The sequence below is a fragment of the Zalophus californianus genome, chromosome 3 (genome assembly GCF_009762305.2).
Source record: "Zalophus californianus isolate mZalCal1 chromosome 3, mZalCal1.pri.v2, whole genome shotgun sequence".
NCBI classification, from domain to species: Eukaryota; Metazoa; Chordata; class Mammalia; order Carnivora; family Otariidae; genus Zalophus; species Zalophus californianus.
In genome coordinates, this window is record NC_045597.1 from 15,026,622 (window position 1) to 15,041,289 (window position 14,668).

The 14,668-nt window shown below is 45.9% G+C and overlaps 1 protein-coding gene across 3 annotated transcripts in view; it reads left to right on the plus strand.

The window, feature by feature from the left end:
• DZIP1 (DAZ interacting zinc finger protein 1) overlaps window positions 1-14,668 on the plus strand; it is a 49,336-nt gene that overhangs the window by 17,949 nt on the left and 16,719 nt on the right. For 2 of the 3 annotated variants that reach the window (XM_027589910.2, XM_027589911.2), the window contains exons 9-14: window positions 311-448; window positions 2,360-2,422; window positions 7,909-8,049; window positions 8,512-8,560; window positions 9,748-9,804; window positions 12,423-12,479. In XM_027589910.2, the coding sequence (XP_027445711.2) occupies window positions 311-448; window positions 2,360-2,422; window positions 7,909-8,049; window positions 8,512-8,560; window positions 9,748-9,804; window positions 12,423-12,479 (505 nt within the window). The remainder of the gene's footprint in view (window positions 1-310; window positions 449-2,359; window positions 2,423-7,908; window positions 8,050-8,511; window positions 8,561-9,747; window positions 9,805-12,422; window positions 12,480-14,668) is intronic. The other variant, XM_027589914.2, reaches the window with a different exon arrangement.

Below are 14,668 nucleotides of genomic sequence, written 5' to 3' on the forward strand. Positions count from 1 at the left end.
CACCCGCTTCCTCTGTTTCTGGCAACTGTTATGTGCCCATCAGAAAACGTAAGACCCATTGTATAAAATTAGAAAGTCAAGTTTTCCTCTCCTTTTTTCACCCTGTGCATGTTCTGTTGGAAAAACTGGAAAGCAGTAGAAAGGACACTGGAAAACCCCAGATGGGAGAAGTAGGAGAAGCAGAGCAAGCCTCTAGTAGGACAGTGAGATTTAACAGGGGCTACGGCGTTCCCCGATTTCACGCTCTGCCTGTTTTCATCTTATAACAGTACAAACATCTGTGCCAGTGGGTTTGCCTCTTATTTTCTAGCAATTGTCAGAAATCCAGAAGTCCAGCATGCAGATCAAGTCCAACATAGGCACGTTGAAGGATGCACACGAATTTAAAGAAGAACAGCCTCAATATCCCCAGGATTTCCAAAATGTGATGCAACTTCTTGACAGTCAGGTACGAACCCGCGGGCCGTCACTGTAGGAGGGGCCTGATTTTAATTAGTGAGGCAGTTTACAGCAAGCATTACCTACAGAAAAGGGGTTTGTCTCTTGTCAGTGACCATGAAGCTAATTCTTTTCTTCTTGTCTCCAGATACATAATAATAGGTGTTCATTCGACGCTTGTTGATTGACTAATCGATGTAGATATAGACCAGTTGGCAAAACTGTTTCCTTCTTTGCTAACATGGCAGCACCTTGAATTGTTTGGCATTACCTTAGAGTTTATTTTTCGTATTTCAGACATAGGTCCCATTTTCAAAAGACATAGAAAGACACGCTGAAGCACTCTTTTTAGAGTGTAAATATATGGCTACATTGGTGTACTGATGGTCTTTCATTTATCAAACGTAATTGCAGTGGCCCTCTGTAGTCAGCGGCCATTCCGGCAATTTTCATCGTACTAGTTTAGGGGAACATTGTTTTTTTACTGGGAAACAAATAGAGATCAAAGTTTATAAATTCAGGACTTTGTTAAAAAAAAACCATAACATTTTTAAAAAAGTGTGTTTTTGAAATATAGACGACTGCTTCCTTTGCGTACTTTGCCGCTCATGTCTTGCCTCCCTCCCCCCAGTCCACCTTCCACCTTGCAGCCAGGCTGACCACCTCACTGTCCCGTCTTATCCTGACCAAGTCCGGAATCCTCAACCGGTAGTCAGAGTCCCTGAGGATCTGCACCCTGGGTCATCCGCCACCATTCTTGGCTTTACCTTAAAGATCCCAGCTGCCCCGAACAGCTCCCGGCTCCCAGAACACGGCCTTCTGTGTTTTGCTTTTGCCTTTGTGGCTTTCTCTGTCATGCCCTTCTCTGCTTTTCAGGACCTCTGGCTTACTCCTTCAGCTGGGGCGACACCTCTTCTAGAGAGTTCTCCTGGACCTCTGGGTTGTTGCATTTCTGTAGCCAACCCCCCCCCCCCCCGCCCCCAAGCAGGACCCGCTCACATACACATTGAGAGGGGGAACTCTCTGTTAAATCTGCTTTCCTCCTGTGCAGGGCAGAGTGTGCGTCTCCCCTGCTCCTCCCCTCGCTGGCCACGGCAGTCCAGCAAGGTCCCTGGGACGTGGTAGGGGACCAGGAATCATGTCCAGTACTGAACTGTGCAGAGTTGCTCCCCGCAAGCTGGTCTCTCAGGAATTGAAAGACCCCATTACAGAATCCCAAGGCCCCACCTGCATTTCTTGTTTCCTTCCTCTGAACTGTGTTGTCAGATTAGAACCCCAGGCCTCAGAAACCTCGGTGTTGCCTCTTAGCTCCTTAGATTGGCACACTGGCATGTATTCTTGAAAATAGTATTTTAAGGGGCGTGTGGGTGGCTCAGTCGTTAAGGGTCTGCCTTCGGCTCAGGTCGTGGTCCCAGGGTCCTGGGATCGAGCCCCGCATCGGGCTCCCTGCTCAGCCGGAAGCCTGCTTCTCCCTCTCCCACTCCTCCTGCTTGTGTTCCCTCTCTTGCTCTGTCTCTCCCTGTCAAGTAAATAAATAAAATCTTTAAAAAATTAAAAAAAAAATTTAAAAAAACAGTATTTTATTGGAACACAGCCATGCCCACCCACTTATGTATTATTTATGGATGTTCTCCTACTGCTAGTAGTAGCAATCGAACCAAGTGGCCTCCAGAGCCCAAAATATTTACTATTAGCCCCTTAGCAGAAAATGTTTGCTGACCGCTGCCAGAGTTTAAGATTAAAACCAAGTGCAAATGTTTTTAAACATTTTTGAGGCTTTATAGTCTAAAAAAAAAATGCCTGCTAAAATGTCACCAAGGAGGTAGTTGCGTTCCATAGGTCCCCACTAAAAAGCTTCCATTTCGAGTCGATTTTATTGCTGCAACTGCACATAAATTCCTCTGGTTTCCCTGTGTCGTAGGAAAGCAAGTGGACGGCCCGAGTTCAAGCTCTTCATCAAGAACACAAGAAAGAGAAGGGCCGGGTAAGACTAAGAAGCCAATGGTCTGTCAGTGGGTCATTTTTGAAAAGAATATATTTTTTTTCCTCTATGACAAAGGTAGAGAATAAAATTTGTGGAGAAACGTGTGACAAAAATTAAAATTGCTTGTGATTCGGGGCACCTGGCTAGTTCAGTCGGTTAAGCGTCTGCCTTCGGCTCAGGTCATGATCTCAGGGTTCTGGGATCCAGCCCCACATCAGGCTCCCTGCCCCGAATTATAAGCAATTTTAAGCCTGCTTCTCCCTCTCTACCCCTCCCCCCTACTCGTGCCCTCTCTCTCTCTCTCTCTCTCTCCCTCTTTTAAATAAATCTTTAAAGAAATAAAATTGCTTATAATTCAATAACCACTGCTACGACTTTGTTATAATTTTTTTCGGTCTGTGTCCTGTGCCTTAAATATTGTGTTTCTGTATTATAGAAACCCATACATGTAGTCTTACAAATTTTGAATCATGCTTTATAACTGTATATGCTTTTTGCTTAATATATCATAAACATTCTCCTGTTTTAAAATAGTCATCAAAGTCGTGATTTTTTTTAATGGCTGGAGAAGGATCTTATGGATGTTTCATAAGTTATTTAGTGATTCCTTCATTGTTGAACACCTCATTTCTGACTTTTCCACCTTGCAGTATGGCAGTCGCAATAAAGAAAGGCAGCGATTGCTCACGTTAAAATCATTTTAATGAATACAGTTTGATGATATTACTGCTTTTCAGCTGAGTGCATCACAAATTGTGAAAGTGTTTACACCGCTGTAGAAAACCTAAAGTACTTTCATTTGAGATTTTAAGATAGGGAAACTTCCGTGTCTTTTTCCACTTTGTATATATTTTGTAGCCTTTTGTGTCCCCTGTGTCTTAGCCTGGTCGGCTGCTATAACAAAATACAGTAGACCGGGTCGCTGACAAACAGACATGTATTTCTCATAGTCTGGGGCTCTGGGGATCGAGCAGAGAGTTTGTGAAGCGAGGTCGTGGCTGCCTGTGGGTATAAGGCCTGTGTTTATTTCTCCCTCTGAGCTGCAGATGGGCTAGCCAGCTTTGGACCTGATATCTCCGAGGCTTCCTGAGTGTAACATGTCTCAGATGGTGTGCTTTTCCTTTGTCCAGTGGCGTCCTGGTTGGAGCGGTCAGGTGCCCGCCTTGAGCCCCAGCTGTCCCTCGTGCCCAGCTCCTAGCCATCGGCAGGGCCTTCCATGTGTCTCATACCCGTGTTCTTCTGCACATTTCCATTGCTCTTCCCTTCCACCGAGCCCCTGCCGTTTCTAAAAGGACCCCGTAACTGGTCTCCCAGTTCCAACCTACCCCTTTCCCAGTTGCCCTCCAAAGAGCAGACAAGACCCTCTGGCTGCCGGCCACCACTGCGGTCTCATCCAGATCCTCTCTCTGGACCTGCTCTTTCTGACTACCCCAGCCTTCCGGTCACTTAGAGAACATGCCGGCCTTTTTCTCTTTCCACACAGGGTTTGTGCTGCTGGGATGTCCTTCCATTTGCTCTTCACATGGCTGGCTCCATCCCCTCTGTATTAGTGTGGCGAATTACCAGCAGTTGGCCACCTCAGTGTCCATGGGCTAGGAGGCCAGGCACTGCCTGCCCGGGTCCTGTGCACAGGGTCTCACAGCTGCCCTGGGGGGGTGTCAGACGGGCTGTGTTCTCATCCGGGGCTCAGGGTCAAGCCAAGCGTTGTTCAGGTTATTGGCACTATGTGGTTCCTTCGGGTTCACCGTAGGATCAGGACCCTTAGCTCCACAGCTCACTCCCCAGCTGTTGACTTGGTTAAGGCCAGCAGGGGGGCGGCTGGCCCAAATAAGACAGGCCCACGCAGGTAATCTTTCTTCACCTTAACTCAGACTCAGCAGATGAGGGACTTTAATTGCATCTGTCAAGTCCCCTCACTCTTGCTGTATTGTGGGGGGGGGAAGCACATCTTAGATCCCACCCAGCCCATGTCTTGGTCTGCTCACACTGCTATAACAAAGTGCCACAGACCTGGTGGCTTTAAACAACAGACATTTCTTTCTCACTGTTCTGGAGGCTGGGAAGTGGCTGTCCTCTCTGTGTGTCTTCATGGAGCAGGGAGAGAGGGAAAGAAAGCTCTTTGGTTTCTTCTAAGAGCACTAATCCCATCATGAGGACCCTACCCTAATTCATCCAAACCTAATCACCTCCCAAAGGCCCCACCTCCTAATACCATCACATGGGGGATTAGGGCTTCAACCTATGAGTTTGATGGAGAGGTGCACAGACACTCGGTTCATAACTCTGCCAAGGGAAAAGGATTATACAGGGCGTGCACTTTGGGGATGCAAACTTGAGGGCCATTTAGAATTCTGCCTGCCTCAGCCCCCTCTGGCCTTGGCTTCCAAGTCACCCGACACCATCTCAGTAGGTAGCCCCCCCTCCCTTACTGTTCCCACCACTTCACACGTGTAACTCTGATCACTGTCTCACATAGTTATTTGATTATTTATTCACTTGTTAATTGTGTGTCTCTCCAGCCGGATCACTAGCCCTATGAGGGAGGGGCTCTATTTCGTTTTTTGTTGTATTCCCAGCATCGACTAACGTACCCAAAATGTGATTTGGTGTTCATTAAATATTTGTGGAACAAGTGTGGAAGGTGGCTATTCGGCCTCCAAGGGGATTGTTCAACCTTGCTTTTGTGGGTGGAGAAATGCTGAGCGTAGGGTTTAGAAGAGCAGGGTTGAAAGAGTTACCTGTTTATATGAGCATGGTATTTGAACCCGGGTCTTCTTAAACTCAGGGTCTTGCTTGTCAGCCTTGTTGCCTTGCTCACGTGTCAGGCTTGAGGCACTGAGCCAGCTCGCAAGGAGAATAGGAAGTGACAACTTAGAGGAGTTGCTTTTCTGGGAAAATGTTCGAGCATCTCTTGGAGATGTTCTAAGGTAGTAGTTTCGAACCAGGGACGCACTTCAGAATGACCAGTGGCTCTTTCCCAAAATACACATCCCGGTGCCACTGCCCGAGATTCTGATTCAGTCTGGGGTGCGGCATGCGTATTGTAGTTTTGCGGGGGAGCACCAAACCCCAGATGATTTCTGCTTTGGAGCCACAGTTTGAACCACTGCCCTTATAATTTGAAGTTCTACTCTAACCCTTCAAGGCATCTTCTAGCATTGGTATTTAGGGACAGAATTCAGGCTTCCTGACAAGTAGGGGAGGATGTTTAGTCCTTGCTCCTCTAAAGCCTCTGGTGTTCCAGACCGGCGTGGGAACTGTCGGTTCAGGGGCCCTCTGGCAGGAACAGAATGCAAGTGGCAGATTTGTACGCTTGGCCACCGTAAGTCATGATGGAAGGACTGCCTGGTGGCGGGTTGGAGGAAGGAGGAGAGGTCTTCCCTGGTTCTGAGTAAGGCGAGCTGCCCTGCGTCTTGGGTGTGTGGAGGTTTCGTGCTGCCACTAGGCTACGCTGCTCCATGTCTGTCATTGCTGGTTTTGCTAGCTCGGAAGCTGCCCTCTTCTTCCTTAATTTCTCTTAAACCCAAACAGAGGGGAGAATTCGATGAGGTTTAGTAATCTCTGCCTGAGACCTAACTATTAATTATTCCACATGATTGCTGCCTACTGGTCCTACAATGCACATATTGTGTTTCTCTGTTTAAGGGAAGTTGCAATTGCCAACTTTTTATTGCTTTACCTAGGTTCTTGGCAGTCTTTTTTTTTTTTTTAAATAACATTGGTAGGAGTTCAAAGGGAGTTACAGATAAACGATGGCATGCCATTTTGACCTGACAGAAGACTCCATGGAGCCTGGGAGCCTGTAAGGTGGTCACGTAACGGAGGGAAAGAACACAGTACTTGAAAGGACAGGAGGTCACAAGTAACGGGCTCGAGGGCCACAAACTTTCTGAAATAATTTCTGGCTATCCCTTGCTTAGATTATCACATTCCTCTCTCAGCAAACTCCTTTCTGTGCTTTTCTGGTCTGTTTTCAAGTCCAGTATCGAAATGTTGCTCTCCCTTAGTGTTTCCTGTGTCCCTTTCTTCTGGGGGGTCTGGAATGACTTCACATATTGTTGATCCTAAACTTCCATCCCAAGCCCTGGGCATTTTCACTGGCTTTTCCTTCTATTTTCCAGCTCAGCATGTTCCAAACTGCTTTGGGGTCCTCTTCCCGTGGTCTGTAAAAATGTAGGGAAGGTTCTTAACAGCGTTCTCCTGGGGGAGATTCTTGGCATCCACTAGGATATGAAAGGTTCTTTTTATTTTTATTTTACTTTTTCTTAAGATTTCATCCATTTATTTGAGAGAGAGAGAGAGCACGAGCAGGGAGGAGAGGGAGAAGCAGGCTCCCCGCGGAGCAGGGAGCCCGATGCGGGGCTTGATCCCAGGACCCCGGGATCACAACCCGAGCCGAAGGCAGACGCTTAACCGACTGAGCCGCCCAGGCGCCCCTTTGGCGACTTATTTCTACTTGATTGTTTGCAAGTGCTGTTTACTAAGATGTTCCGTGACTTAGTCACTAAATTTGAGAGCAGTTACTTTGAAGCCGGACGGGAGGAAGGTTCGGGTCTGGGCTCCTCCCCTCCCGCCGTCTGAGTTCAGACCATCTACTTAACTCTGCTCTAGACCTGAGTTCCCTTACCTGTACCGTGGCATCAAAACATGCATCCATAAGGCTGTGGTGTGGCTACAACAAGCTGAAGTGCTCGGTGAGGGTTTGAGCCAAGCAAGTCGGGAGGTGCTGCCTCCCGCACTCTTTGTACTGCTCAGAGGCGCCCTCGCCACCGCCCCCTCGGCCCAGTCTGCAGGTCGCCTCCCTTCCAGGCTGTAGGCTGGGAATGCCCTGAGTTCCAGCGACCCACATGTTTTTCCCCTCGGTGTAAGCGACTAGTGAAATTGTTCTAAGAATCTTTGCCTAAATCATTGAAAACAAATTCTTCTTGAATCTCTTTTTTAATGTCCAGTATATGATCTTTCCTGACATGAAGTCTCTGAAGATGAATCTGTCTATGAATCTTAGGATCTTCCTGTTCTCTGCGTCCCTCTCTCCCTCTTCCCTTTTTCCACCTTCCTTTTCTCAGGAAGGATTTATTGAGGTTGCACTTCATCACTGGACATATAGATAACGAAGGAGGGCTCTCTAGGCAGGCGCGTGTGAACGCCTGAGGGGCAGGCTGGCGCAGGGTTACAGCCGCTCTGTGGGAGCGCCCCGATGCTGGACAGTGCTCATCCCTGCGGTGTGTCATGTGCTGTGCTCAAGTGCACACAGCCGTTCACCTTCTCAGTGCTGTGTCTTGGGTCACGAGCTCCCTGGGAGCAGAGGTGAAGCCCTTGTACAGCTGAGGTCTTGGTACGCAGTGACCAAAGATGTATTCAGTGACTTGACGGTGCACAGATAACCTGAGGCCAGCCAAGAACACGGGGTGTGTGCATACAGACAGCGGGATGGAGACGTTGCGCATGCGGTTTGCAGACGGACGCCTTTATTTTTTTTTTTCCAGCTCTTGTCACATATAGAGAAACTTCGAACCTCCATGATAGACGATCTCAATGCAAGCAATGTTTTCTACAAGAAAAGGATAGAAGAGCTAGGGCAGAGACTCCAGGAACAGAATGAACTGATTATCACGCAGAGACAACAGGTATTTTTGGCTAGATATTAGCCCTGTTTTTCTTCAAGCAGTGCAATTCGTCGAAGAACGTTCTGTCTTATTTTAGAGCATCTGTAAGTTGGGTAAGATAAAGGAGGTAGAATATGTTCTTCCCTGTGGTTTGTAAAAGTAAATCCAATAAGATAATTTTTTCAAGGTATTTTTTTTAAACTGTAAAGAGCAAGCAAATTTATTCAATTAGAATTTAGAATAAATTTGAAGGTAGAGAAGAATTTCTTTCTGTGATTACTTTGAGAAGCAGCCCAATCCAAATGCTACTTTCATACGATTTTTGCCTTCATATCTTTAAAGTCCATCTGTCCTCTGTCTTTGGAGGACTTCCATGAAAAGGTTAATTTACTAAATACAGTATCTGTCCATCATCTAGTATGTCCCTATCTAGTTTCAAACTTGTATCATTAAAAAAAAAAAACAAACGGTTTTTCTTTGCAGATTAAAGAGTTTACCAGTAAACCATTAAACAGCGTCACTGAACCCAAAGGTAAGTGAACCAGGATCCCCGTGTTGGAGGTGAGGCAGACCTCCCTAACCGTACACCAGACATCGGAAGAATGTGGTGCCCCTGTCAGCTTCCGGGCACGATCATGGCATTCCTGTGGTGATTTTAATTTGAGTGACCATCCCCTTGATCCAGAAAGTAGAAGAATTTTTAAATACCTTGACTGTCATTGAAGGGTCTTACATATTTTTTATCGGAATATCTGTCTGCACAAAATCCATGTTCAGTAACCATACCTCTGGACTGATGTGTGATGAGGGGGAGTGACCGTTAAAAGCGCTCGGTCTAGAGACGGACTGGCCTCAGTGTAGCTCTGTGAGTGTCTGCCTTCATTTCCTCAGTTCTAGAGTTGGAGCATTAAGAGTAACTACATCACATCACAGGCTTCTTATGAGGACTAAATGGGGAACATATATATAAAATGCACCTGTTGAACACTCACGGGGGTGAGCCATCCTGAAGGACCCCAACCTCAGTTACTCTTACGTACTGTACGGGCTTGCTGCGTCCTTGTCAACTGAGGCAGTTGGGGGTTAAAGGTTTGTTCTAAGCACAATGGGGGCATCCAGCCTACTGACTGTGGCAGCAATAACCACCCATCTCCTGCTCCCTCAGGAGCGAGTCTAGAAGGGAGACTGGAGCCAGAAGTGCATGCAGGGTCTCCCAGTAAAGCATACAGCTTGCCTTTGCCTGGACTCCTTTTGAATAACCCAACTCGTGGTTCCTACTCATCTCAGGTCATTAAAGGATACTTGTCCACTTGGGCACCGACTGGGGATTGGTAATGGGTGTGTGAGCTGCGTTTCCTTCTTGTTTCTAGGGGCCCCACAGGGGGTTCATTGACCTACATACTTGGTTCCTTCTTGTTTTGAAATAAAGGTTTGAGAAGGGCCAGTTTCCCTGTAACTTCTCTTCGAAATAGCGAGAGTTCGGGTAGTGAGCAATAGCTGTATAATTACTGAGCATAAATATTTGAGTAATAATAATTTTAGGGAAGAATTTTATAAGGATTTACATTAAACTCAGTCTTTACTCAGCTGGGTGAGTCACCATATGTTGGTAAATTTTGTTTATTTTTTTCTGGGGGAAAAGATTAAGATAAGCACTGGCAAAATATAACCCGTAGCTTGTGATTTTTGTCATTAATTAATTTTTTTTTTAAATTTCAGGGAATCCTTCAACCTGGCAAACTTTTGAATCTAAGCCAACTGCCCCAGCTGTACCTAGTAAGTTTCTATAAAAGACTCAGGATTCTGAAGATATTTTTAAAGTGCTAAACCAATACACAACTTATTATTTTTAGAGGCTTTCTTTTGAAAAGCCGTGTGTTTGGAGATTACATAATGATCTATTTTGATTCCTGGCTTTGACCTAGTTCTAAAAGCCCAAGACTGTAAATATCCATGTGATTTTGTTGTGATTTTGGTTAGCCATACCTATTATTCTCAGTTCACCTAATCAAGGTACAGCTATAAATTCTTTGGCATTGCTTCAGTTTGTACTTGTGGGTTTCCCAAGACATTACACTGTGTGACGATGTGACAGTGTGGTGGCCGCCACATTTTAGCATCCCTGAGACTCAGATTTGCAGGCTTTGACCTGATGTTCTGTCAGTTGCTCACTTGAGGTGGACACAGCACGGCTGTCTCTTGGAGCCGTCAGGATTTGGCTATAATCCACAAAGACATTATCTGTACAGTGTAGAAATGGACAGATTGTTTTCCTAATAATAGTTAAATAGTTGAAATATTTTTATTCTTTTATTATTCCATTCGGGAAAGCATAAGGGTGGAGGAAGCTAGGGAGCAAGCAGTCCTGGGCAAGAGAGGACGTGCGTGTGAACGGGAATCTGAATACCAGGGGAGGGTCCAGGCTGAGGTGACGGTACCATTCATATGGGCCCCAGGACCGTAAACTATGAAAAGGCATTGATGAGTGGGTTTGGGAATTTGGCACAATCGACTGGAAGATGCTAATGGTTTTAGCTGCTCAGTCTTCTCAGGTGCTTCTGGGGACCTCTTTTTCTTTAAGATTTATTTGTTTATGAGAGGAGAGAGAGCTGGGGGAGTGGCAGAGGGATAGGGAGAGAGCCTCCTCAAGCAGACTCCTCGCTGAGCGAGGAGCCCAATGCAGGGGCTATCCCAGGACCTGAGATCATGACCCAAACCAAAATCAAAAGCCTGGTGCTTTACCGACTGAGCCACCCAGGCACCCCATTTCTGGAGGCCTCCTGATGTTGCTTCTGGAAGCTGAAGAGTTTGAGAATTGCTAAGGCAGGAAGGGCAGTTTAGTCCCAAGAGTAGGGCTGAAGGAATAGTAGAAGCCAGGCTTATGTCTTATGGAAAAAAATACATTTCACAGAAGGATGGGAAGGTTAAAAGGCATTAAATTGCTATTGTTCATACCTTATTTAGACTTGGCACAATATTGAAACAATATTGTGTTCCAATAAAATTTTATTTACAAAGACAAATGGTGGGCTAATATGTCCTATGGGTTATACTTTTGCAAACCTTGACCTAGATTATGTAAGTTGCAAATGGTTTTGAGGGTCTTACATTTCCAGAATGGTTAGCAATTTATGCACAGTTAGGAGCTGAACACCTTTGCCAGTGGTCTTTGTAAAGACAAAAATATATGCCTGCGGAGGAGGCTGAGGTTTGTGGCCAGTCTTTTTCAGAGCAAGAGTAGATTTAAAGATCTATTGTAATAAGCTAGTAAAAGAGAAAACTAACATGGTCCAAAGAGGAACCATGACACAAATGTTCATACCAGCATTATTCATAACCGATGAAAAGTGGATACAACCCAAATGTCCATCAGCTAATGAGTGGATGTGTAAAATGTGGTCTGACCATACAGTGGAATGTTATTTGGCCATAAAACTGCATGCTGGGGACACCTGGGTGGCTCAGTTGGTTAAGCGTCTGCCTTCGGCTCAGGTCATGATCCCAGGGTCCTGGGATCAAGTCCTGCATCAGACTCCTTGCTCAGCGGGGAGCCTCCTCCCTCTGCCTGCCGCTCGCCCTGCTTGTGCTCTCTCTCTCACACACACAAATAAATAAATAAAATCTTAATAAATAAATAAATAAAACTGCCCGCTGATGCTGACCTACTACATACAACATGGATGAACTTTTTTTTTTAAGTGGTTTTTTTCTTTTTAAGATTTTATTTATTTATCTGACAGAGACACAGCGAGAGAGGGAACACAAGCAGGGGGAGTGGGAGAGGGAGAAGCAGGCCTCCCACCGAGCAGGGAGCCCGATGCGGGGCTCGATCCCAGGACCCTGGGATCATGACCTGGGCCGAAAGCAGACTCCCAGTGACTGAGCCACCCAGGCGCCCCAACATGAATGAACTTTGAAAACGTGATGCTAAGTGAAAGAGGCCAGTCACAAAGGACCACAATGTATGAGTCCATTCTATATGACATGTCCAGAACAGGCAAACCCATAGAGACAGAAAGTAGATCCGTGGTTGCCAGGGGCCGTGGGGAGGCAGATGTGGGGAGTCATGGCTAATGGGTGTTTTTAGCATGTGTGATGAAACTGTTCTAAAATTAGGTAGTGGTTATGGTTGCACCACACTGATTATACTAATTGTATACTTAGAGTTGTATATTTTATATTGAACTGTATATTTTAAAAGGGCAAATTATATCTTAATAAAGCTGTTACAGAGAATTGGTTTGGGTTAGCCGGTGATTGTCACTTGAAACATGTGTCCCTTGCGATTTGTATATAGCTTGACTAATTTGAGGAGGACTGGATCATCATCAAGTTGAGATGCTTATGCTTTCATTACGGAAGGCTGTGAGCTTTTTCTCTTTCTGCTGTTTCAGTGAGTGCCTCAGCCGCACAGACTGTGGATGCTAAATCAGGTCTCACAATGGCACATGGTAAGTTTCAGCTAAGTCTCAGCATTTTATGTGCAGTTTCTGCCCTGAGTCAGAGAACTTATTAACCACAAGTGCTTCTGTGGGATAACTATGCAAAACAGAAGACGTTTTAGTGAATGCAGAGCAGTTAATAAAACTGCTGTCTTCATATGTAATATTATCATAAACTGTGAACATACCTGCCAAAGTCATAAAGTAAAAAATGTACATGTTGCTAGACTCACAAGCAGAGATCTTAACGTTGAGCAGTACTTTGATTGTGTATGATTTTGGGTGGAGAATAGTAGGTGTTGGGTTAAGAAGGTGATTTTCTACTAGACCAGCCAACCAGCACATGCCACAGGGCATACGTGACTGTTTTTATAACTTTCAGTGAGGCAGCAAGTCACCTTTTTTAAGCAAACAGTTTCAGCGATTGGTTGGAAAACTCTAGAAAAGACATGTGATGGAAACCAAAGGGAAAAGTGGGAGCCAGGGGAGGAGAGCACTGCCAGGAATCAGTTCCTGGACCAGGGCACAAGGGTGGTAATTGTTAATTACGTGATCCAGTAGACAGGGTGGATATCAGTAGCCATATTTTATTTTTATACTGTTAAGGCACTTACGGTTTTTGCAAGTATGTTTTTAGTCCATTGTTTGCCTATGGTCTGCTATGTATTAACTGAATTAAAAGATGGGAGGGGACCGACTTTTTCTGTCTTACCTACAAATGCTTCTGGAATGTAAATGATTACTTCATTCCATTTTGCTTTTTAGCCTTCGAGTTAGACTTAAATCCACAGTCAGTCAAGTCAGACTCTGTTCAGAAATATTTTTCATATTAGCATGGCCTCCTGTACCCGTTCTTTTTCTTCACTGGACGGACTCATGAAGGTGTTTATTGCCCCTTACTTTTTGTCCTGAGGTCATTTCAGGCAGGGCAGTACCCCTGAGCGTGTGTTCGCACTATGTAATGCGTAAACTCCCCACTTATTCGGTGTTAGTATTTACAAGTGTTTAGAACATACAGGTGTCCTCTTTCTGGACCAGCAACAGATGTAAAATGTGTGGGGGACCTATGGAAATTTGCTTTAATATTGAATAGACAAGAAAATGTCCCCTGGCAAGTACTCTCTATTCACATTCTTTATGTCGGGTCTAAAATCTCTCTCTTGCCTTCTTTTTCAGGGTTGAGTTTTCTAATGCATTGCTGGCCACTTCTCTGTACTTCAGCAGTGTGTTTCTTTTTCTTTTTTTGCTACTTTGTTATCATTAGCCTTTTGTGTGACAGTATATGAGGACTACCTTTTCTTTGCTTCATATTTTTGGCACCCAATTAAGGACTCCTATAGCAGGCATGTTTAGCTGTCTGGAGTTGATTCAAGAGCCCTGACCAGTCCATCAGTTCCAAAGCACTGTGTTCCTTACGGACTTTGCCCTGATTGGAGCTGCGCTGTGTGAACCAGCCATGTCCCCTTGCTGGCATCTGCTGAGATTAAAATGCTAGCTTTAAATGCCAGCCAGACCTGGCATGAGGCCTGCAGCCTTTGGATTGGGATCTGAGCTGATTTGTGAGCATCTCAATGGGCAGGAGCAAGGAGGAGGCTTGTACGGGGGGCCCACTGACCTGGCCCCCCCACCCCTAGCCATGGCAGTATCCCCAGCGGTAGGGGGCGGGGGCGGGGAGCCTTAGTCTGTATTACGTAACATTATTTAGCCCGATTACCTCTCAATCTTTCCTTTTGTTCCGTCTCAGAGCTTGATGAGGCTCTTCACCATGAAAAATGTCACTGTCTTAGGTTGGGTTCCCCGGGAAACAGACTCTGAGGTGGAGGTTTGCAGCTGGGAGGTCTACTGGCCCGTGCTCTTGGCCAACCCCTGTGAGAGAAACAGGAGTGGGTGGAAGGGGGCGCTGAACCCAGACACACTGCAGTGCAGGCCTCTGCACATCTCACTGGGAGCTGGGATGGGCTCCTCAGCATCGTCCTGCATTTTAGGGATCAGTTACAAGATGGGGGTTGTCAGGGGTGTAGGCTGCTCCCCTCCCTTGAGACAAAGCAAAAAGTAGAAGCAAAAGGTCAGAGGAAAGCACGAGATGGGGATTATTTGGCTGAGCATAGGGTAGGCAGAAGAGACTTGAGGGAAGCGAGGCTGGTTGAGACCGTTCATGGAGAGTACCCGGTACCAGCCTCTCGCTGGTCGGGTCGTTC